Source organism: Pseudochaenichthys georgianus, chromosome 14 (assembly GCF_902827115.2).
Source record: "Pseudochaenichthys georgianus chromosome 14, fPseGeo1.2, whole genome shotgun sequence".
NCBI classification, from domain to species: Eukaryota; Metazoa; Chordata; class Actinopteri; order Perciformes; family Channichthyidae; genus Pseudochaenichthys; species Pseudochaenichthys georgianus.
This window is the reverse complement of record NC_047516.1, coordinates 32,631,269-32,651,735: the sequence shown is the minus strand read 5'-3', so window position 1 is coordinate 32,651,735 and position 20,467 is coordinate 32,631,269. Positions and strand designations below refer to the sequence as shown.

Here is a 20,467-nt window from a genome sequence, read left to right as displayed (position 1 = left end):
TAAAGGTGCAGCTAACTAAGTATTACTTGGTTACTTTACACCACTGGGTAACAGTGCACATGAAGTGTGCAAACTTCCCTGCTTTGGGACGCCCCCCAGGCAGTCCAGAGATAGTTACCGGACGCACCCCTCACACTGCAACGTCTTTAGTCACGCGCAGCGCGAGACCGGTTAGGGTTAGGGTTAGAGTTAACCCTAACCCTAACCAGCAAGTGAACGGGTCGTTGTGTGTTCCACGTTGTGCGTTTATGAAACTATAACCACAGCATAACAAACGAACATCCTGTAACACCATAACTCCTGTGAACAATTAAAGTTTGGATATCTACACCCCCTGGATTGCTGCAATCTTTCTGACAGAAGATTTAGGCCAGACTTGTATACACCAGCATTCATTATTCATCATTTCACATGAAGGCCTTTTCAGGGAAATGGAGACAGGAACTTATTAGCATATTCATAGCTTCTGTTTTTAGCTGGGACTAGCAGCTATACAGTATAGCTCACTGTGTTGGTCAGTCCTCAACAATGTCCCCTTCTTATGGAGGCCACAGTTTTCATCGTGGCACTGATGATTTGCATAAAGGCAAAGTGTTTGTGAGGTTGTGTGTGAATGCCTAGAAATAATGATATTTATTAGTTATTATCATACATACTTAATATTCAAAGCATTGTATTTGTATATTTTTTGCCCGGAGGGAATCTTTAAATATGTCTTTATTTTTTTTAAAGTATTAACGCTGTGTCCTCGTGGCAATTATTAATGAATTACTTGTTAAATGCTAATTGTGTCAACAGAACACAAGTCTCTTTTTTTCTGTAATACATGAATATTTGTTCATAATTCATAGTGGATTTGTGCTGGCTACATATATAATTATGCTTTTGAACTTGACGGAGCAACAAAGTCTTTGTTAACATTTTCAAAGAATGTGGTTGATGTCTAATTCATTGTTCCCCCTCATTCTCCTGCTTCTCCTCCTCATCTAGGGTGAGTGAAGTAAAACATCCATCAGTCCTCTGCCTCTTTGTACAGCTCTATATAAATCATGTTTTCTGTTAGTAAACATCAAAAGCTTAGGCTTAAGTTTTGGGGTTGTTTTTTAAAACAGTTTGCGTTTGAATAGTCTTTGTATAATATCTTTCTCTCAGAAAGGTTCCTAACGGAGTCAAATGACCCAGAAGTTTCAAATTGTCAGCCATGATAACAGCTGTTTGAATTCTCTACATGAAAGGAAGGAGCTTAAATGGTTCCTTTATAAACTCCTTTAGGTTAGTTCACATCTGACATTCCTTCATGGAAAGACTGGAGATACTGCTGTCCCACAACCAAACATTGAACATGTAAGGTGACACTCCATTAGGCCGTTCACAGAAACAACCGATCATGACCGAGAAATACAGATGTGTCAATTATTCAGCATTTTCCATATCTTGCCAAAGTGCTTATATGTTTTGAACTTTCAAAACTTAAACTAAAAGGCAAACTATGAAAGTTACTCTAATAACTGTAGAAAGATCTGATAAAGTCAGATTTGGGTGATGGTTCAACATTGTGTGTAGGCCTAACAGATGTATCCATATATTGCACTCATTGCTTTTAGTAGTCCATCTTTATATCAATAACTGCTGGTGCATCCTCAAAACGTTGCTCAGTGTAAGTGGAATCAGATTCACCACACCACAATTTTTATCTTGATTCCTGATCAATTCTCCTACAAACCTATCTCAACCCCATAACGTTTTTAACTCAGGTTAAAGGTCCCATGTCATGCTTTTCTGGATATTACCCGTCCCCTTGTGTGTTATGTAGCTCTTTCTGCATGTAAACGGTCTGCAGAGTCACAAACCCTCAAAGTACACCCTGTAGCGAGTAAAACTCTAACACAGAAAAGACCTGTCTATGCTGCCCCAGAGCGCGACGTGACCATACCCAGGTCCAAATGGACCCATCCGTGGAGCTCCTCACACACACACACACTCACTCAGCCTTATCTTTTCTCAGCTGCTGCTCCGCTGATTTCGCGAAACTCATGCTGAGTTCAGGCTAAGTTCCGCAATGTCTCGCTGTCTCGCAGACCCCACGCAGCAACCAGGAAACGACACCAGTAATATAGCTCACACTGTCCGCTCCTCACAGCAGCGAGCCGCGCAACGTCCCGCCAACACGGCACCCAGACCCCACGCAGCATTCTCATCTGTTTGTCATTACTGGTGTCATTTTCTGGTTGCTAACAAACGCCATTGTAACACATAATCACTGATGTTCCGCTGTAACGGTGGTGGACTCATCAGAACAGAGTGGGCGAGCTGACCAATCAGAGCACACTGGGCTCATAGGGGGGGCAGGAGCTCCAACAAGGCGTGTAGGACAGAGTGAATACACATACTATACATAGATGCTGTATGAGAAACCCAATGTGATTTTGGAACATTGAACAATGTAAATCTATTCTAGTAGACCTCAACGATGGAATTATGATCAGTAGAAATGTCATGTGACCTTTAAGGAATAGTGGTGAGGAGAAGAACTGATTCTTTGGCTTTTAAACGGCAACCCATGTCGGCACAGTCTTTAACTTTATAATTGTAGAATCCGCTTTCTTAGTATTTTTTTGCTTGTTCCTTAATATTTAAAAAACGTAGTTTTCTTATTAAATGAAAGCAGTCACTGATATGCAAAATTAACGTAATAGGTTTAAATCTTATAAATTAGAAGGCGTTATGTGGGTGGAGGCAGTGGGCTGGTAGGTTAATCAGTGTTTAACCAAACACTGCCTAACAACATATCTCTAAGGTTGTGGTGACTGATGTTGCACTCTCTGATCATTCCTGTGTGTTCTTTGAGAGCTCTATTTCTGTTCACAAAAATGTTCAAAAAGAGGTAACCACAAAGCGATATTTAACTGAAAATACTAGGGAAATGTTTACTCAGAATTTTTCTTCCACACTTGCCCCTGCTAACATCTCAGTAAATGAGCTTGTAGATCATTTTAATTCAAAAATTCAAAATGTTATAGATGCCATTGCTCCAACTAAGGTAAAGGAAGTGTCTGGCAAGAAAATATCTCCATGGAGAAAGGCCATGACCGTGAAAACAGAAAAAAGAGAAAGTCGAAAAGCAGGTGGCGAAAAACAAATCTCCAGATTCACTTTGAAATCTATAAAGAGAGACTTGGCCTTTATAATTTGGAATTGAAAAACGCACGACAATCGTTCTTCTCTGACATCATTACTAAAAACAAAAATAACGCACGTGCCTTGTTTGCTAACGTCGACAGACTAACTAACCCCCCAGTGTCAGTAGCCTCTGAATTTCTATCCACCAGGGCGTGCAATGATTTTGCCTCCTTTTTCACTGACAAAATTTAGAAAATCAGACAAGCAGTCAGTGCCTCTGCATCAGGAACAGCAAATGTGTTGTCTCTGTGTCCACCTAATAACAATTCAAGCACCATGACACAATTCCATCAGATTAATGATAAAAACCTAGAGGACATTATACAACTTCTGAAATCCTCCTCCTGCTGCCTTGATATTATTCCAACAGGATGTTTCAAAGATGTTTTGCCTTGCATGGCCTCAGATCTACTTCATATAGTAAACAAATCTCTTCACTCAGGTATTTTTCCACAGGCCCTGAAAACTGCAGTAATTAAACCGCTCTTAAAAAAGAATAATCGAGATGCTTCAGTAATGAACAATTACTTATTAATTGAGGTTATCAAACCTGCCATTTCTAGGTAAAATTATTGAAAAAGTTGTTTTTCAACAGTTGAGTAATTTCTTGCATTTAAATAACTGTTTGGATGTGTTCCAGTCAGGCTTTCGTCCAAACCACAGCACTGAGACTGCTCTTGTAAAGGTCTTTAATGACATCCACTTAAACACAGACAGTGGCAGAACTTCAGTGTTAGTATTATTAGATCTCAGTGCTGTGTTTGACACTGTTGACCACAGCATATTACTAGACCGACTGGAAAACTGGGTGGGACTTTTGGAAACAGTTCTAAATTGGTTTGAATCCTACTTAAAGGACAGAAACAACTTTGTTTCTATAGGTAAATACACATCTGAGTTGACAGATATGACATGTGGGGTTCCTCAAGGCTCCATCTTGGGGCCTCTTCTCTTTAACATCTACATGCTACCACTGGCTCAGATAATGAAAAACAACAAAATAAGTTACCATAGCTATGCGGATGACACACACATTTACGTAACAATTTCACCAGGAGACTATGCTCCAATTCAAACAATGAATAAGTGCATTGAACTGGATGTGTCAGAACTTTCTCCAATTAAACAAAGATAAAACTGAGGTAATGGTTTTTGGAGCCAAGGCAGAACGTATAAAAGTTAGCGCTGAGCTTCAGTCTGCAATGTTCAAAACAACAGATAAAGCCAGAAATCTAGGTGTAGTCATGGACTCTGACCTGAGTTTCAACAGTCACATTAAAACAGTTACTAAATCAGCCTACTATCACCTAAAGAACATATCTAGGATTAAAAGACTAATGTCACAGCAGGATTTGGAAAAACTTGTCCATGCTTTTATCTTCAGTAGACTCGACTACTGTAATGGTGTCTTTACAGGTCTCACTAAAAAATCTAGTAGGAAGCCACAGCTGATTCAGAACGCCGCTGCTCGAGTCTTCACTAACACTAAGAAAGTGGATCACATCACTCCTGTTCTGAAGTCTTTACACTGGCTTCCTGTGTGTCAAAGAATAGATTTCAAAATACTGCTGCTGGTTTATAAAGCACTGAATGGTTTAGGCCCAAAATAAATTTCTGACCTCCTGCTAAATTATGAACCATCCAGATCTCTCAGGTCTTCTGGGACGGGTTTGCTTTCTGTCCCTAGAGTCAGAACTAAACATGGAGAAGCAGCGTTCAGTTATTATGCTCCAAATATCTGGAACAAACTCCCAGAAACCTGCAGGTCCGCTGCAACTCTGACTACTTTTAAATCCAGGCTGAAGACTTTTCTTTTTGTCGCTGCTTTTAATTGAACTATTCACATCTTAGACTGCACTGTAACTTTTATCCATGTATTTTTTCTTTTAATGTTTATTTTATTAGCTTTTCTTTTTAATGACTGATTTTAAATGCCATTTTCTTAATGTCTTTCATTTTTTGTAAAGCACTTTGAATTTCCTTGTGTTGAAAAGTGCTATATAAATAAACTTGCCTTGCCTTGCCTTGCCTGGCCTGGCCTGGCCTGGCCTGGCCTTGCCTGGCCTTGCCTGGCCTTGCCTTGCCTTGCCTAACACAGAGGACCGTGCCAAGTCTATTCACCACAGGACAAGCTGCAGTTTAGAGCTGTGTTTTTTGGCAGTTTGTACTCAAAGCATCAGACGGTTTGAGTTAAAGGGACTGTGAGTCTTCCTCTGTGTTGGCTGGCTGATATCCAGTGAGTGCGTGACATCATATTCAGGAACTAGGCTATTAGCATGTTACTCCCCTCACCATCAGTACATTGGAAATAGTGACCCTCATTACTACAGCTGATATCTCCAACCAAGATCTGCTTTCATATTAATCTTCAATCATCATCAGCAATGATGACATATTGGAAGTACGTCACTACAGTTATAGCATCAAGGGCTCTCTCTACAAAAAGCTATTGGATATCCCTATTGGATTTTGGTATATTGCAGAAAATAAGCTCTGTGGCAAACACACGTTTATGATACTTACCGGTTTTGTTCAGAAGAATTATTCTGACACGTGATCAAAACGTTGTGATTTTTTTAAGCGTAAATGCAATAGCCAGAAGTAAAAAGCTAATGTTAGGCTATAAAACTACATCATAGTTGCATGACTTCACCTCACTTCACCGCTAAGCTGAAATGGCTAACATTCGGTGTGATGACGTTTAGTAATTTTTTTAGACACTTGTCAGCCATCGCTGGTGTTGTAGTCGAGACCACCTTATCCGAGACCCAAGACATTACCGAGACCGGAGAGTAGCAAGACAAGACCAAGACTTTAAGAGGTCGAGATCGAGTCAAGACCAAGACCAAGGCAGGGCAAGACCGAATCAAGACCGTAACCAGACTACTGTGAATCCAACACTACACGATTAACACACACACACACACACACACACACACACACACACACACACACACACACACACACACACACACACACACACACACACACACACACACACACACACACACACACGCCAATTTGTGTAGCTAGTGTAGCCACATTTAATGATTGATGAATTTCGCAAACATCTTCACTGCAAGAGCGTTTGAGTGTGTGTGAACGGGGAGAGATGAGGGGGCAGCAGTCGGTATAGACCAGTGCCGTGTTTACAAACATTGCGGCGCATGAGGGCAAAGAATCAGAGTCACGTGAGGTCACGTTATTGGTTGAATTTTTTAAACAGGGCGTTTTACAACAGCTGTGGTCTCGACCATGGATGTATAATAAGAACGGTCTCGACATAAAATCTCGAGACCTATAGGACCGAGACAAGATCAAGACCGTTAAAAAGTGGACCAAGACCGGTCTCGAGTACTACACCACTAGCCATCGCCGTTGTTATGATGCAAAGAAGCTTCAGACATTCACTAGGGGGGTTTTACTGACATATTTTATGTCTTCCAACAAAACAAGAACATCTCTTCAGCTTGTGTTAACCACAGACTTTATTTTAGGCTTTTTTCCACAAACACGTAAAAAAAACCTTGATTTTGGACGTGGGAACCGAAAGTGGTCAAATGTGATGTCATTTCTGTTTTTTAGGACTTCATGGCATTTTTTGCCAAATTTGCTAGGCCCTTGCTTGATCTTTGTAGTGTTCCTGTTCATGGAAGTGTGGGCTGGTCTGTGCTCAAAAGTAGCTTTTCTGTTTGTTTGGACTGACTGACACACCATTTATTGTCCAATACCTACAGTATCGTTCAAGTTTTGAATGTCATATATTATATTATAGTATATTTTCTCCTATGCTTTTGTTTCTTCTGCAATTTCTTGTTTTCTGAAATGCTGTTGTGATTTGTCCTTCAGGGCCACCATAGCAACAAATGAGAATGCTTAAAACATGATATTCATACATCTGTATTCATGGATCACATTGGATGACTTTTGCAATTCCTATTTCTTCTTTCTCTATGTAGTAGTTTAGACATTATACCACCACATTCTTGACAGAGCTTTGTTTGATCAGTGGTGTTCAGTGTAGACTGTAATGCATTTACTAACTAACTGTAGACAGCTTTATTAAGATGACATTTCCTTTGGAGGCAGCAGCTCTTTCCCCCTCAGATTATCTTTGTGATGTTTGCTGGGGATGCGAGAGGGATTATGCCCTTTCCTGCTTTTCTATTTAACTTTCCTCTGATCATTGCATTTTTGAAATAATCCCCCCTTTCTGTTATTAGCATGATCAAATAGCTTTTATCAGAGTAAAACTGCATTTCCATTCTTCACTTAATACCATGGTTTCAATATCATGATCACAAAGATGATACTTTTTTAAAATTGTACAGCTTCTGAAAATAATGAAGAACAAAACTGTTCAGACTGTTGTCAATCAGCTGGATTGGATTCATGTTAAAGACAGCAGTTCATAGATATCAATGACATACATTAGACTGGTTTTGAGAGACTATGTGCACAACTTCTGCTTGGTGTGCTGTTTTAAAATTCATCTTGCTGTGTCTTCAATCCTTAGAGACACATCACTAGTTTAAGCCTTAAGCAAAGTGACGATTCATCTTGTTTCAGAATGCAGCAGAGGAACATCTGAAGTTATATCTGCGTTCAGACGAACAGCGGCCTCCCGCTGTGTGCAGTGTGACTCTGATGTTGCATCATGGAATGAAGTCACAGGTCACATTGGAAGCTTCTGAGAGACACAGCAGCTCACATTGTGCCCTCTTTAGATTTATGATGATGTCGAGGGTTAATGAGTCGATCCTACCACAGGGTCACTGTTTCCTACACCCGTCTGCCCTTCGTCTCAAACAAGCCATTGTCCTATTTTTTTTTTTTCTTCAGAGGAAGAGGTAGAAAACATCCGAGTAAGCGAGGCAGAAAAGTATATAACTATTCAATGAGATTGGACAGGAAGAGATGGATATCAATTGATAGCCAGACAGGAAGAGAGCAAAACAACATGAAGATGAATTCAGAAATGGAGGCATAGAGAACAAAGAAAAACGGCAGTGGTCCCAGATTACATTTTTGAATGTCCTTTATTATTGTGGAAGTACTATGTGCTAGGTCCAGAAGAATAGTGGCATTTTTCTTCTAAATTCATGCAGCTTACATTTAAATCTCGCTTAGTTGAAATCAGATCGTTTTATAAAACTAAAACAATATGCTTGGTTGGATTCATACTTATAAAGGACAGCTAAATATTAAGTACACGTATGAGAATAAATGCAAGGTACAGTATGTTGTAGGGGTGTCTCGATTTAAATTCCGAAGCTAATTAAGGCCCTGTGTCCACGAAGCAGCTTCTGCTATCAGAAAGGTCCTGGCAGGGCGCTGGGCAGCATAGCCCCCTGGGATTTTATTATCTGTATATGTATGTTTGATCTTGTGTTTTCACCATTACAATACTTGCTCTCACAATCTGGGATAATAAGCTTGTCAGTGCTCAGTTTGACAGCTGTAGAGCGAAGGGTAAATACTTATCAACAGGGTCCCGATCCGTTCGGGCGCCGATTTGGCTTTTTGGTCTTTGTTATGATCAATGCTGTCTAAAGATACGGGCAAAATCACTAGCGCAAGATTGGTGGATTGCTCAGTAAAAACGGTGCAGCGCTTTTTCCGGAGGTGGTCCAATTCAATGGGATTCTGATTGAAAACAATGTAAATTGATAAAAGCAGGATGGGCGTTCCTCCTAGTATTCCTTTCTATGTAGCCTACAATTTATTCCCAAGACTGGTAAAACCTAATTACATTTTAAACAAACTATTTAAGATATGGCCTAGGTATGACACTGTACATTCCCAACAACATTTAGTGGATACACCAGCCTGATACCATGTAACCTTTGTGTTCAAATCTAAACCTATCCAGTCTGCATCAATGGCATAGCTCACATCTCTGGAAACAAATATTAAAATGTAATCGTGTTTTTTTTAAGATTCAATGACATTTCAATAACATCTCCTTTGATTAACGCTGTAGCAGTGAACAGTCAACCCACAGCACCTGGAGCACCTCAGGCAGTCCTCCTGTGTTATCGCAGTGAATGCCAATCAGGAGGAGTGTTGCTCTGTGGCAGACTGCCGTGTGTCGGCTGCAGGAGACTGATAGAAGAAACAAGACGTAAAGACTGACTGAACAGAAAACCATTGGAGGAACAGCTGGACTTGTGTCTCATTTACTTCAATGAAACAAAGTCATACTGACTGCTGCTTTGCTACCCCTAGGTTCTTCTCTCACTTATTTCATTGTTATATTGACACAGTTCAGGATATATATTCCTACTGTGAATTGAGCTTGGATTCAAATTATAATTTTAAGAATGTTTGTTTACCGTCAGTTGGTCCACCAATGTTGTCCTGACTAAAATATCTCATACATTGTTTTCTATTTTGTGCTACTAATATTAAAGTAGACCCCCATAACTTGTTCTTTATTGCGTAAACTCTGTTATCTCTGAGAACATAACATTTAGGACCAATAAACACATTTGTTTAATTTAATACCTTTTATTTCCTTAAGACATTTGCAAATCAAGTAAAAAGGATGTCATGTTTAAGTATATCGCTTTGAAGCACTTTGAATTGGCTTGTGTTTAAAGGTGCTATATAAATATACTTAGTTTGCCTTTACATTTTGTAATATAGTGACACAGTATAATACTATTCCTGCGAAATCTAAAAGAAATACCCTGATCAAAATATAAACGTCAGCACATACTGTAGTACATAGTGGATACTAGTACAGTAGACATAATGCAATAAAATAAATGTATATTTCACCATTAATAATGAACATAGTCTCTTTCTCTATTCTTTTCAGAGACATGGTTGTAACGGGAAACATATATATATATATATATATATACACAAATATGCCTAAAAACAAAGGCTAGTGAACAAACATCCCTATAACTCTGTACTCAGTGCGCCTGATATATTTCTCTGGATACTGCAGAGTGGTTTAATGAAAGCCACAGAGAATGAGTAAGGAATACCCACAAAGTATAGAAAAGGGGAGGGGGGGCGGTGAGGGGATTAATGACGGATCGCAAGGCTTTGATAATGCTGATGTTTTGAGCTGGCATGTGCCTCCTTAAAGCGCTTTGTTTAGCCTGTATTGCCAGTCGCCATCTGTTATGATTCAGTTGCCAGATTGCCCGGAGGAACATCATCAATCCCCCTCTCAGCTTTTGATCTGTAAAAGTCAAATGCAGCTATTCCTGACTCCGTACAGCAAATCAAAAACCGATATCTGTTCTGATGGATTGCAAAGCCTGTCTACAGCTGAGGGTTCTCTGTCGTCATGTTGGAATCTTCCCACTCCTCAAAGGAAGTAATGACCTGCCCTTGCCTGAGAGCGTCTCCAAAATAGACCGGCACACACATGGAGATAAGGACATCTCAGCCACACTAAGGTTTACGTGACACATTTCACATCATATTTACCACTGCAGGAAGTGGTTGAACGTTAACAGTGCAGCAGTGAGTGTGTTGAGCAATCAATCAATGGATAACATTTTATTTATATCGCCCAATATCACAAATTACAAAAAAATTCACAGAGGGCTTCACATTGTTAGCAGCATACAACAACCTATGTGCTCAGACCCTTGAAACAGACTAGGAAAAACTCCCAAAGAAACCCTATAATAAAAAATCTTGCCCAGGACTGAGAAAAACTAGCAATAGATGTCATGTCCATAAATGAAATTGATAATAAAATGACAAGATAGACAATCCAAATGACCAAAATCATCATGTGAACGGTTAAAGAAGGGATGGATCCAGGTTGAAAAATATATAAATAACATGAGCATCAGGCAGGACCACGACTCATGACACAAAGGTAACCTTTAATACTGGCAACCTGCCGGGTGAGAGACACACAAACTCTGGGGAATTACGCCCCGGATGCTGAGTTAGTCTATTGGACATACAAACCGTCTAAGCCTATAGCAACATAAAGAGGGGCCGGTTCAAGGTAATATTAATGCTATTAATATCTAATGCATCCGAAGGTTGATCACCTTTTTGACATTCATCTGGTGTTTCTCTCCTCTTTATTTCTTGTCCTCTCACCTTTTACTTCCTTTAATTCTATCCACCCATCCCACTCACCTCTGTGTGTCCCTTTCTCCTGACACATCATTTCCTTCTCCCCCCCAGGCCGGGCCAGTCTGCACGACAAGTCCTCCCTGCGGATAGAGAACGTGCGCTCAGACGACCAGGGCTGGTATGAGTGTAAGGTGCTGATGCTGGAGCAGCAGTACGACACCTTCCACAATGGCAGCTGGGTGCATCTGACCGTCAACGGTAAGTGCCGTTAGCATGCTTTAATCATACTGTTTAAATCAAACAGATGGTGCTGGTGATACAGATATTACTTTATGTCTGTATGTGGACTTTTGTATAATTGTTTTGTTGTACAAGTATATTGAAGATGACATTTATTATCATGTGTAGCAGTGGTGTTAAGATGGGCTCCAGACATTTGAAAGGCCTTGTTTAATAAATGCCAACATGCACACAGTATAACAGGCAACTGGAAATGAATAGGTCAGTCTTTAAAAATACCATTTGTAACGCACAAAGACTTGAAATTAGACACATTTAGATGAACTACTGTAAAACTTAAAATAAGCCTGTTGGAATCTGTAATGATGACATTTTATATTTGTTGTGAAAATCATGTTTTGTCTTGGCAATGTGTGTGTCTGTCTGTCTGTCTGTCTGTCTGTCTGTCTGTCTGTGTGTGTGTGTGTGTGTGTGCGTGTGCGTGTGTGTGTGTGAGAGATTAATGGATTTTTGCAGTATGCAGTATGTTTAAAACCAAACAATCACAGAGCTAGGAGACGGTAACCTTAGTCATTGAAATGTGTATTTACCAAATTGAAGTCCTTCAATTTGGTAAATACACATTTCAATGTTATCTGAACCGAAAGGTTTTGAGCAAAAGCATCTGAAAGAACTGGTACCTGCAGATCACTGCTCCTGTAATGACATCACTATGTAACACTGACACTTCTATTGGATAGGGCTCCAACACATTCTAGGTGATAAGCTAAGGGGCAGGACATCTCTAATGGTGCGTTCACACCGGACGCGATGCGATTTTTGGGGGCGGCGCGATTGCATGTAACGTCAATGCAGATACATTAACAGACGCACATTCGCTCCGACGGCGCGCATGAAGCGGTTGATCCGAATGCCGCGGTGCGATTGATGTGATAGAAGGGGGCCGCGGCAACCGCTCGAGTTACATTTTTACGCCATCTCGCGGTAGCCAATCAGCGGTGAGGATCTCAGCCTGCCGTCACTGACGTTGAATCAGAAAACCAAAACATCAGCCGTTAGCTATTAGCACGCAGAGCTCACAGAGCTCACAGCTCCTCATATCTGTTCAGAAACTGGACAAAAGTTAAACAAGTTAGACCCTCCAGAAAAACGCGGGCAAAAATCCTTGATTATGCGATCAAACATGCGGGGTTTTATGTGATTTTATGCGGTGAAATTGCGGGATTGCAAAATATGCGGAAAGTTGCGAAATATGCGGAAAAAATGTATATTGGGCTGTCTTATTTATTTATTCTCTCTCACACACAACCTGCCACTAACGTTAAACCCCTTTACTATTCAATTAAACACATTCAATGTTTATTTATTGTAAAAGCAATTGGGCTATTTTAATCACACTCTCACACACTCACACACACACACACACACACACACACACACACACACACACACACACACACGCATGCACACACACACACACACACGCACACACACACACACACACACACACACACACACACACACACACACACACACACACACACACACACACACACACACACACACACACACACACACACACACACACACACATCTCCGCCTCATTCTGTTTTAATTTACTAGTTCGTTATCTGACCAGCTTCAATCTTGTAGGCTACTCACTTCGTTTCTTGTAGCCCTCGAAAGGGTTTTGGAGGTCGATGCCTCGGTGAACGTGAGTTGTTCGGCTTTCTTGTCCGCAGTAGCAGAAAGCATTTTCGAATCTTTGAATGAATCAAAGTGGGTCGTCACCGTCGATGTTCTCTTATGCTCCAACACAGTTGCACGGGGTGCAGAATAGTTTCCCCCCACTTTCATGCAAGACATCGGGGAACTGCTTTGCCCGGTCTTTAGCAGAAATGTTCGTCGGTAAATGAGATGGATTCGATTTTTCATCGTGTGAGCTCCACACGTTCACTCTACGGTGTTGTTTACCTTCTGTGATGCGCGAGCTGATGACGTCGCGCATCATCATCACTTCACGTCAAGATGAGTTAACTTTTTTTTTCAACTTTGTGTGGAAAAATGCGGGGATTATGCGGCCTTTTGAAAAATTTTGAAAAATCTGCGCCATTTTGCTGATTATGCGGAAAATTCTGCGATCGCAGAATCGCGTTTCTCTGGAGGGTCTAACAAGTACAAACCACAGACTGTCTGTGTCATGGCGAATACAGTCGCTGGTCTATTAGTGCGAATGCTGTGCAACAGCCTTCCACTATAGTTCTTCAAATCTTTAATCATCTTCTTATTATTATTTCATCCAATATTTTGCCGTCGAATAACTTCAGCCTACTTTCAGCTACAGAAACCATTCAAATATCAAAATGTTCAGCCTTTTCAGCACATGATGGGACACTTTCAACTTTTGAAAATATGTTATAATCTTTGAAATATTCAGCTTTTTAAACTCTTTTTTGAACATGTAACTCAATGGGAGGAACCTTCAAATCCTCTTTTAACTACACCATACTCCAAATGCTTCTCCTTCCACATACTTTCAGCTAGAGACTTCATTACAACTTTAAAACGGTCACAAGACCTTCAGCTATAAAACATATTCTTCATACTTTTGATATCTTTTACACTTTTTGAGATATTCAACTTAGTTCGGAGCTTGCTAAAGAGGCCTTCTTCAGATTTTAACATTAGTGTGTATAGATAGATACATACAATTTACTTATATAATGTGTTTTGCTATTAGTATAATTATCTTAATATCTTAACTAGGGATTGAGATGCAGACGATGATACACAACAGCTGTTGTTCAAGTCCAGCCGAGATAAGGATACCACAAGGTCAAAGGTTAAGTCCCCATAGTGAGAAGTCCAAAGTGTTGTTGACACTGATAATCGCTCATTGTTTGTGGTGTCTCACTGGCCTCATGGTGGCTGTGTCATGACTAGAAGGTTGATAAAGTTGTCCCAGTTACATTTCCTGAATCATTTTCTGAAATGGTCTCAGGAGAGGAACCCCAGACAAACACCCGAGTACAGACAAGTAACACACACACTTGTGTCAACACTCACGGGACTCAGTCACAGAAACTCTGAATATTTTTCCTTCACTTGGTAGCTCAAGCATTCATCGAGACAAATCAGACAGCATATGATGACTCCAGTTGCTGTGGTAACAGATACACCAGATAGGGTCCTTTAAACCCCCCCCCCCCCCCATCCCCCATGTGGTCACGGCACATTAGCTCAGTTTCATCAGTGTTGTGTTTACTTGGCCTTGCCTCTTCCCTCTCTCCCAGAAGTGTTTAAAGGCCTCCGGCATCCTCCTCTGCCTCTTCTCTGTTTCTGTCCGTCACTCTTCGGCTGTCCTTTAGTGTTGTGTTAACACGGCAGACATAAGCCACAGCACTTGTATCAGCTGTAGTAAGTCAGACTGTCAGTGCTGTTGTACAAAACACAGCTCACTTACTCATTCTACAATACTGTGATAATCCTTGTTAAGAGGTGGACCAAAACATTATTTCTTTTTACATTGACTCTAAAAACATATCAATGAATTTATGAATAGAATCAACTAGTTATTAAGTGCAGGCTCACATTATGAGTCTAGTTTTGAAACATGATTCCACTGCAAAAACAGGATGTAGTGTACTGTACCTCTTACTGTAATCACTTGCAAATGTGTTTAATTGAGCAGCTAGTCTAGACATGAAATACACCATTGTGTTTGTGTCTAGTCATTTACTAAGAAGACAAGTTATATGAAGGAAATAGCCAGTACTGTACAGTATGTGGGGTCAACATGAAAAGATGCATACATTATACCAATATAACCAAAAGCTACCTTGGTTTAAAGGGGCCCTATTATGCTTTTTGGGTTTTTCCCTTTCCTGTCGTGTGTTATATAGGTTTGTGTGCCTGTAAATGGTCAAAGAGGACATATAGCCCATAGGCAAAAAAGGTTCTACGCCGTTAGTTACAAAATAGGCTTATTTCAAAAATAATATGAATAGTATCGAAAGTGCTATATAAAGCTTCCTTGAGACTCACTGGATTTTTTCTGTATGAGAGGTCAGTCCCCCCCCCTTCAAACTGGCTGTACATTGAAGGGCATTGTTACTTCATGAGCCTGAATTTGAACTCATTGGCCAATTCCGATATATAATCATGAACGATTAGATTATTATGGAGTCATGATTTGATTAGCTTTTATTCCTAATTTAAGGCGAGACACTACAGTTGAATAGGGTAACTTGTTTTAACTTAAAGATATCAGCTAGACATTTCTCCAGTTAATTACTTACATTAAGACAATTGTTTTTTGTATTACAAGTTGTATGAAATAACATGTTTAAATATGCAAATTAGCCATAATCTCATCAAATATGCGCATATTTTAATACATTTCAGGAACACAATTCTGAACATTGGATAAAGTCAGGTTCAAAATTCTTGTTTCATTTTGTAGTCATATTAGAATCTAAAGTTTTTCGCCATGTTTTTAGGTTTAAAATGTTATATAATTCAGGCTATAAATGATATATGAACAAACCCTTCAGTAAAAAACCTTCAGAATATTGACAGGAATATAACTGGAAGGTTTGGTATATGTATGTGCTACTGAAGTGGACATTTCTCACTCAGAATAGGAGAAAAAACTCATTTTGAGAAAAATACCTTTAAAGATTGCTGTGTAGCGCTAGCTAAACCCTCCTTTTCTTTGGATGACAGCTTGCGCCTCAACGCACTCCATGAAGGTATTTCATGTTCGGTGTCATTCGTTTTTTGTATAACCTTGCTTCGTGCAAGTGACAATTGTTGTCGTCTTCTCTGTGAACGTTTTTTCCGCTGTTCTTTTGCCATTTTGAGATTTACATTTCCAGCGGAAAGCTAAACCAGGAAGTGTTTTAGCACACCACGTGACGCATCTGAACGAATCACGTTGTCAGAAATTGACCCCAGCCAATGAGATTTGTTTTTTTGGTTTAAGACCCCTTTGTAATTTCACCATTGGTTGCTGATACAAAGGAAATGACCATATTTGGATCTGATGAGATTGTACAGGAGAGACGGTGGGTGTTTCTCAATGTCGAGGACGCTTCCTTGGTAGGACATGTCTTTTCCAAGTCAGTGGGTGTTTCTCAATGTCGAGGAAGGCTCCTCCAGAGCCACTATTTCAAGGATGCTATTACTGTTGTCACGATACCAACATTTTGGTTTCGATACCGATACCAAGTCAAGAATTGCGATTCCGATTCTTTTTCGGAATTTGTCTAGATGCCGGTAGGCGAGGTGCTTAGCGAAGTTTGATGTGTTGGCTCCCTTGGTTTGCAGGGATCTAAAACATTTCTCACAGACAGGCCTCCTGGTGTCCGTAGGCTTGCCCTCACTGTCAGAGATATGGCTAAAATACTTCTCACGTGCATGAGAGGGGCGGGACTGCAGGCACGGCTGCAGTGCAGGGAGTGGAAGCAGAGCGCTGAACACACACGGCTCTTATTAAAACGGCGCTTTCTCACTGGAGTACTTTTCCCCGTCATTCTTAAAGTACCGATACTAATGAAACGGAGGAATCGTACCGTTTTTAACGGCAGGGTATCGCGGTACCTTTCAAGTATTGATACACCGTGCAACACTAGATGCTATACGTCATCGAATCCCGTCGAAGGACTGTTCCAAAGTCCAGGATCCTAGGAATTCTACCGAGGACTGAATCCTTTGTTGCGGGAAATTTCGAGTGTACCCTCCGCGGTCTTAAAATCCCCACAATGCTTTGCACACAGACCAATTTCCAAAATCTTTGGCAGAAAATGTAAGGCGGGGCCTCTCATATGACGCACACCTGCACACTTGCTAGCCTGTTCCATGCTTCGTTCAAAGCATTGTGGGGATTTTAAGACTTTTAATTAAGTGGCAGATATTTTCCGGCTGTGTATTTTCAAATTCTAGCGCACTCGAGCTGGTTTCTCCAAAATGACCTATCCCACCTTTAAGAGCTCCATTTGCAATGAAGTGTAATATCAAGCTGAAAGAAGCTGTAACAAATCCTCTATGCCTACTTTTTACTGGGTTCAATGTATATGAGATGTCACGAACAGTAGATAATTCCACATAAACGGTACATCCTCATGCTAATATTTTTTAGAATTGCGGTGACAAATCTTTAAGGATCACGCCCTGCTCCATACCCCTGCTGCATTGCTATTTATAGAGCTCCATTTGCAATCCACCTCTCACTATCACAGTCAAACATCAGTGGTTGTCGGTGATTACTCTGAGCACTTTAGCTGTCAGCCTCGGTGGCATTGAAGAAGTAAGCGATGCATATAGATTCCGTGTGAGATGCATATAGCTTGTGGGCGGGAGTGCTACAGTATATCGTGCTTATGCATTTCCCTCTACAAATTCACACCTATACTGAATTATTGTGAATCTTTATCATCCTCAGACAGAGTGCTAGTGGAGAACAGGATAAGCAGGAAGAGATACAAAATCATGCCCACAAATACGTCCTGTTTGTACGAATAATTATTTTAAATGATAAACCATTTTTGTCACACTTCACACAACATCAAATGCAGTGCGATCCCTTATTTCACTAGCTTTAAAGCTGGCAAGCTCCACTCCATTGTTCTCACTGCCTGTGCTGCAGCACCTCTTTTCACCCTCTGTCTGAAACCAGAGCCCAGTCTGCTCTGATTGGTTAGCTGTTGTGATTGGTCAACTGCTTAGAGATGTACCGCCCCTTAGCCAACAGGTACAATGTGTTGGAGTGCTAGCCAATAGGTGTGTGAGTGTTACATTGTGATGTCACCATGTTAGGGAAGTGACAAAGGAGTCCAATGGAGGCGTTTCAGGCATGGGGAGGGAGTGTGTGGGAGAGAAACTCCCTCTGGAGGGAACTCTGGGATTTTAGACTTTGGAGACCATTTACATGCACAAAAACCTATATAACACATTACAGGGAAGGGAACACCTCAACAATCATAATAGGGCCTCTTTAATTGCGCACTAAAGGGATGCTGTACCCTGGTAGGATGCCATCCAGTATTACAACTTTAGAATCGTGGGATGAAATCACATGGTGTCATTTGCTGCACAATAGGGCTGCTTTAATGGACACATGAAAAGCCATTCCAGGAGATTATAATGTATATATTATAATGTGTCAATGTATCACAGAAGCTGCTTGGTCAGAGGGCTTATATTCACCATCTCTGTGTTGTGTCAAAGCATTTAGTGTGGAATGAGCACTATGGCCCGGTTTATGGATGCGGATAGAAAAACATGCTAGCAATTGAGAAGCTGAAGGATTACACATGTAAGCAGATCAGCTTCAGTCCTAAGGTGATTAGATAGAGGATATCAAAACAGGAATTATGACAACAAATCTGCATGATATCACTGACAGTGGTATTGACTTCTGTGTGCATTGAACTGGGAATGATAACGTTAAATGAAGATGGGGTAGCTATAGACATCAGTATTAAGTATTTATTAGAAAATGATGTCCTTTTAGAAAGATGTGCCAACTGTCCTGTCTGACCATCCATCATGATGTTGAAGGATTATGAAGTAAAGAGGATTTAGAAAAATGATTTTACAAAATGCAGCATGAAAATTATTAATTATTAAAGTGTATCTGGTTTAGATGGGTCATTAGACATCAAGACCTTTTTTGTTCTCAGTCTTCACTATACTGCATGTATATACCTCAGTATATGTACACATTCAGGTCCAATTACAAATGGAGACGTTTGGAAAACAGTTCAGAATGTTTAATATCTGCATTCAAAGAAATATTTTCTGAGGAGAAGGACAAGAAAAAGCTCTCCTGTTTATTAAAAAAAATGTTGCTGCTGCTGGAGAACATGTCAGACCTTCTGCTCCCTTTGTCACAGAATTCTTCCAAACAATTGTGGATTTGAACATGAATCCTTTCAACAGCTGCTTCTGAGTTTGCATGTTGCATATAAATGCATGAGCATGGTGCTTATGCACTCAGAGCACCAGAGGTTAAAGTTATTTATTCCTTAGCTTTTAAGGAATAAACATGAGTTATGTGACAAGCTATCCATTGGTCCTTGGCTTCCACCCTTCCTGTACAAATCTACAACTGTTAACCCTGAACCCACCAACCCAAATAATAAGCAAATCCAGCTCAAGGTTTAAACTTTACCTTACCATTATTCAGCAGTGTGTCGAACCTGTTTAATTGGCCAGTCTCCTGATATTATGTACACTTGGCTTCAAAAGGAGGAATAAGATGATTTCGTACCCAGTTAAAGCATACCTTTGAAGACTTTGATGTCGCCTAGAAAAAAATATCATCATTATAATGCTTTTACATAACTAAAACATTTGAAATGTCTTTTTCGAGTGATATTTTTTTGGGGGGGGGTTAGCATAAGGAAATATAGTACATATGTGAAAACATGCACATTTCAAGTGGGGAACATCCATGCTAAATCCATGAGCATTGTGTTAAGAAATTAGCAAGAAAACAGTTTAACAGTTTAGCTCCAAGTGTACTGTTTGATGGTATCAAATATAATGTATTTGCAATTATTTGTCACCTGCTCAAGAACAGATATACTAAATGCAATCAGGAGACAAGTGATGAAAGACCCCCACTATTTTCAGAAGGGTTTTAAACTTATCAAGAACCAATAATTATGACAGATGACCATTTTCCTTCACTTCCTCTTATATTACATCTTATATTTCCATATCTTGTAGTCTAACATCAGCTTCTAATTGGTCATGCACATATGCTTTATTTTAAAAGAAAATATTATGTAATGTTATGTAGTGTTCTATGAGTATAAAAGAGGTTTTAAACGTTGAGGACTTTTTTTGCATTATTATTCAAATCCACCTATTTATAGTCTCCTTTGTAAGACATTTAGAAATGTTTTCAAGTATATGTATTGTTAAGCCCACACCACCATAATGTACTAGTATGTGTAACACATAACTATTATATTATGGACGT

At 40.0% G+C, this 20,467-nt stretch overlaps 1 protein-coding gene across 1 annotated transcript in view; it reads left to right on the top strand.

Annotated features, from left to right (window-relative positions):
- The window catches only part of LOC117457987 (protein turtle homolog B-like), a 142,819-nt gene that overhangs the window by 54,513 nt on the left and 67,839 nt on the right, over positions 1–20,467 (top strand). The window contains exon 3 of the mRNA XM_034098219.2: positions 11,350–11,496. Within this exon, the coding sequence (XP_033954110.1) occupies positions 11,350–11,496 (147 nt within the window). The remainder of the gene's footprint in view (positions 1–11,349; positions 11,497–20,467) is intronic.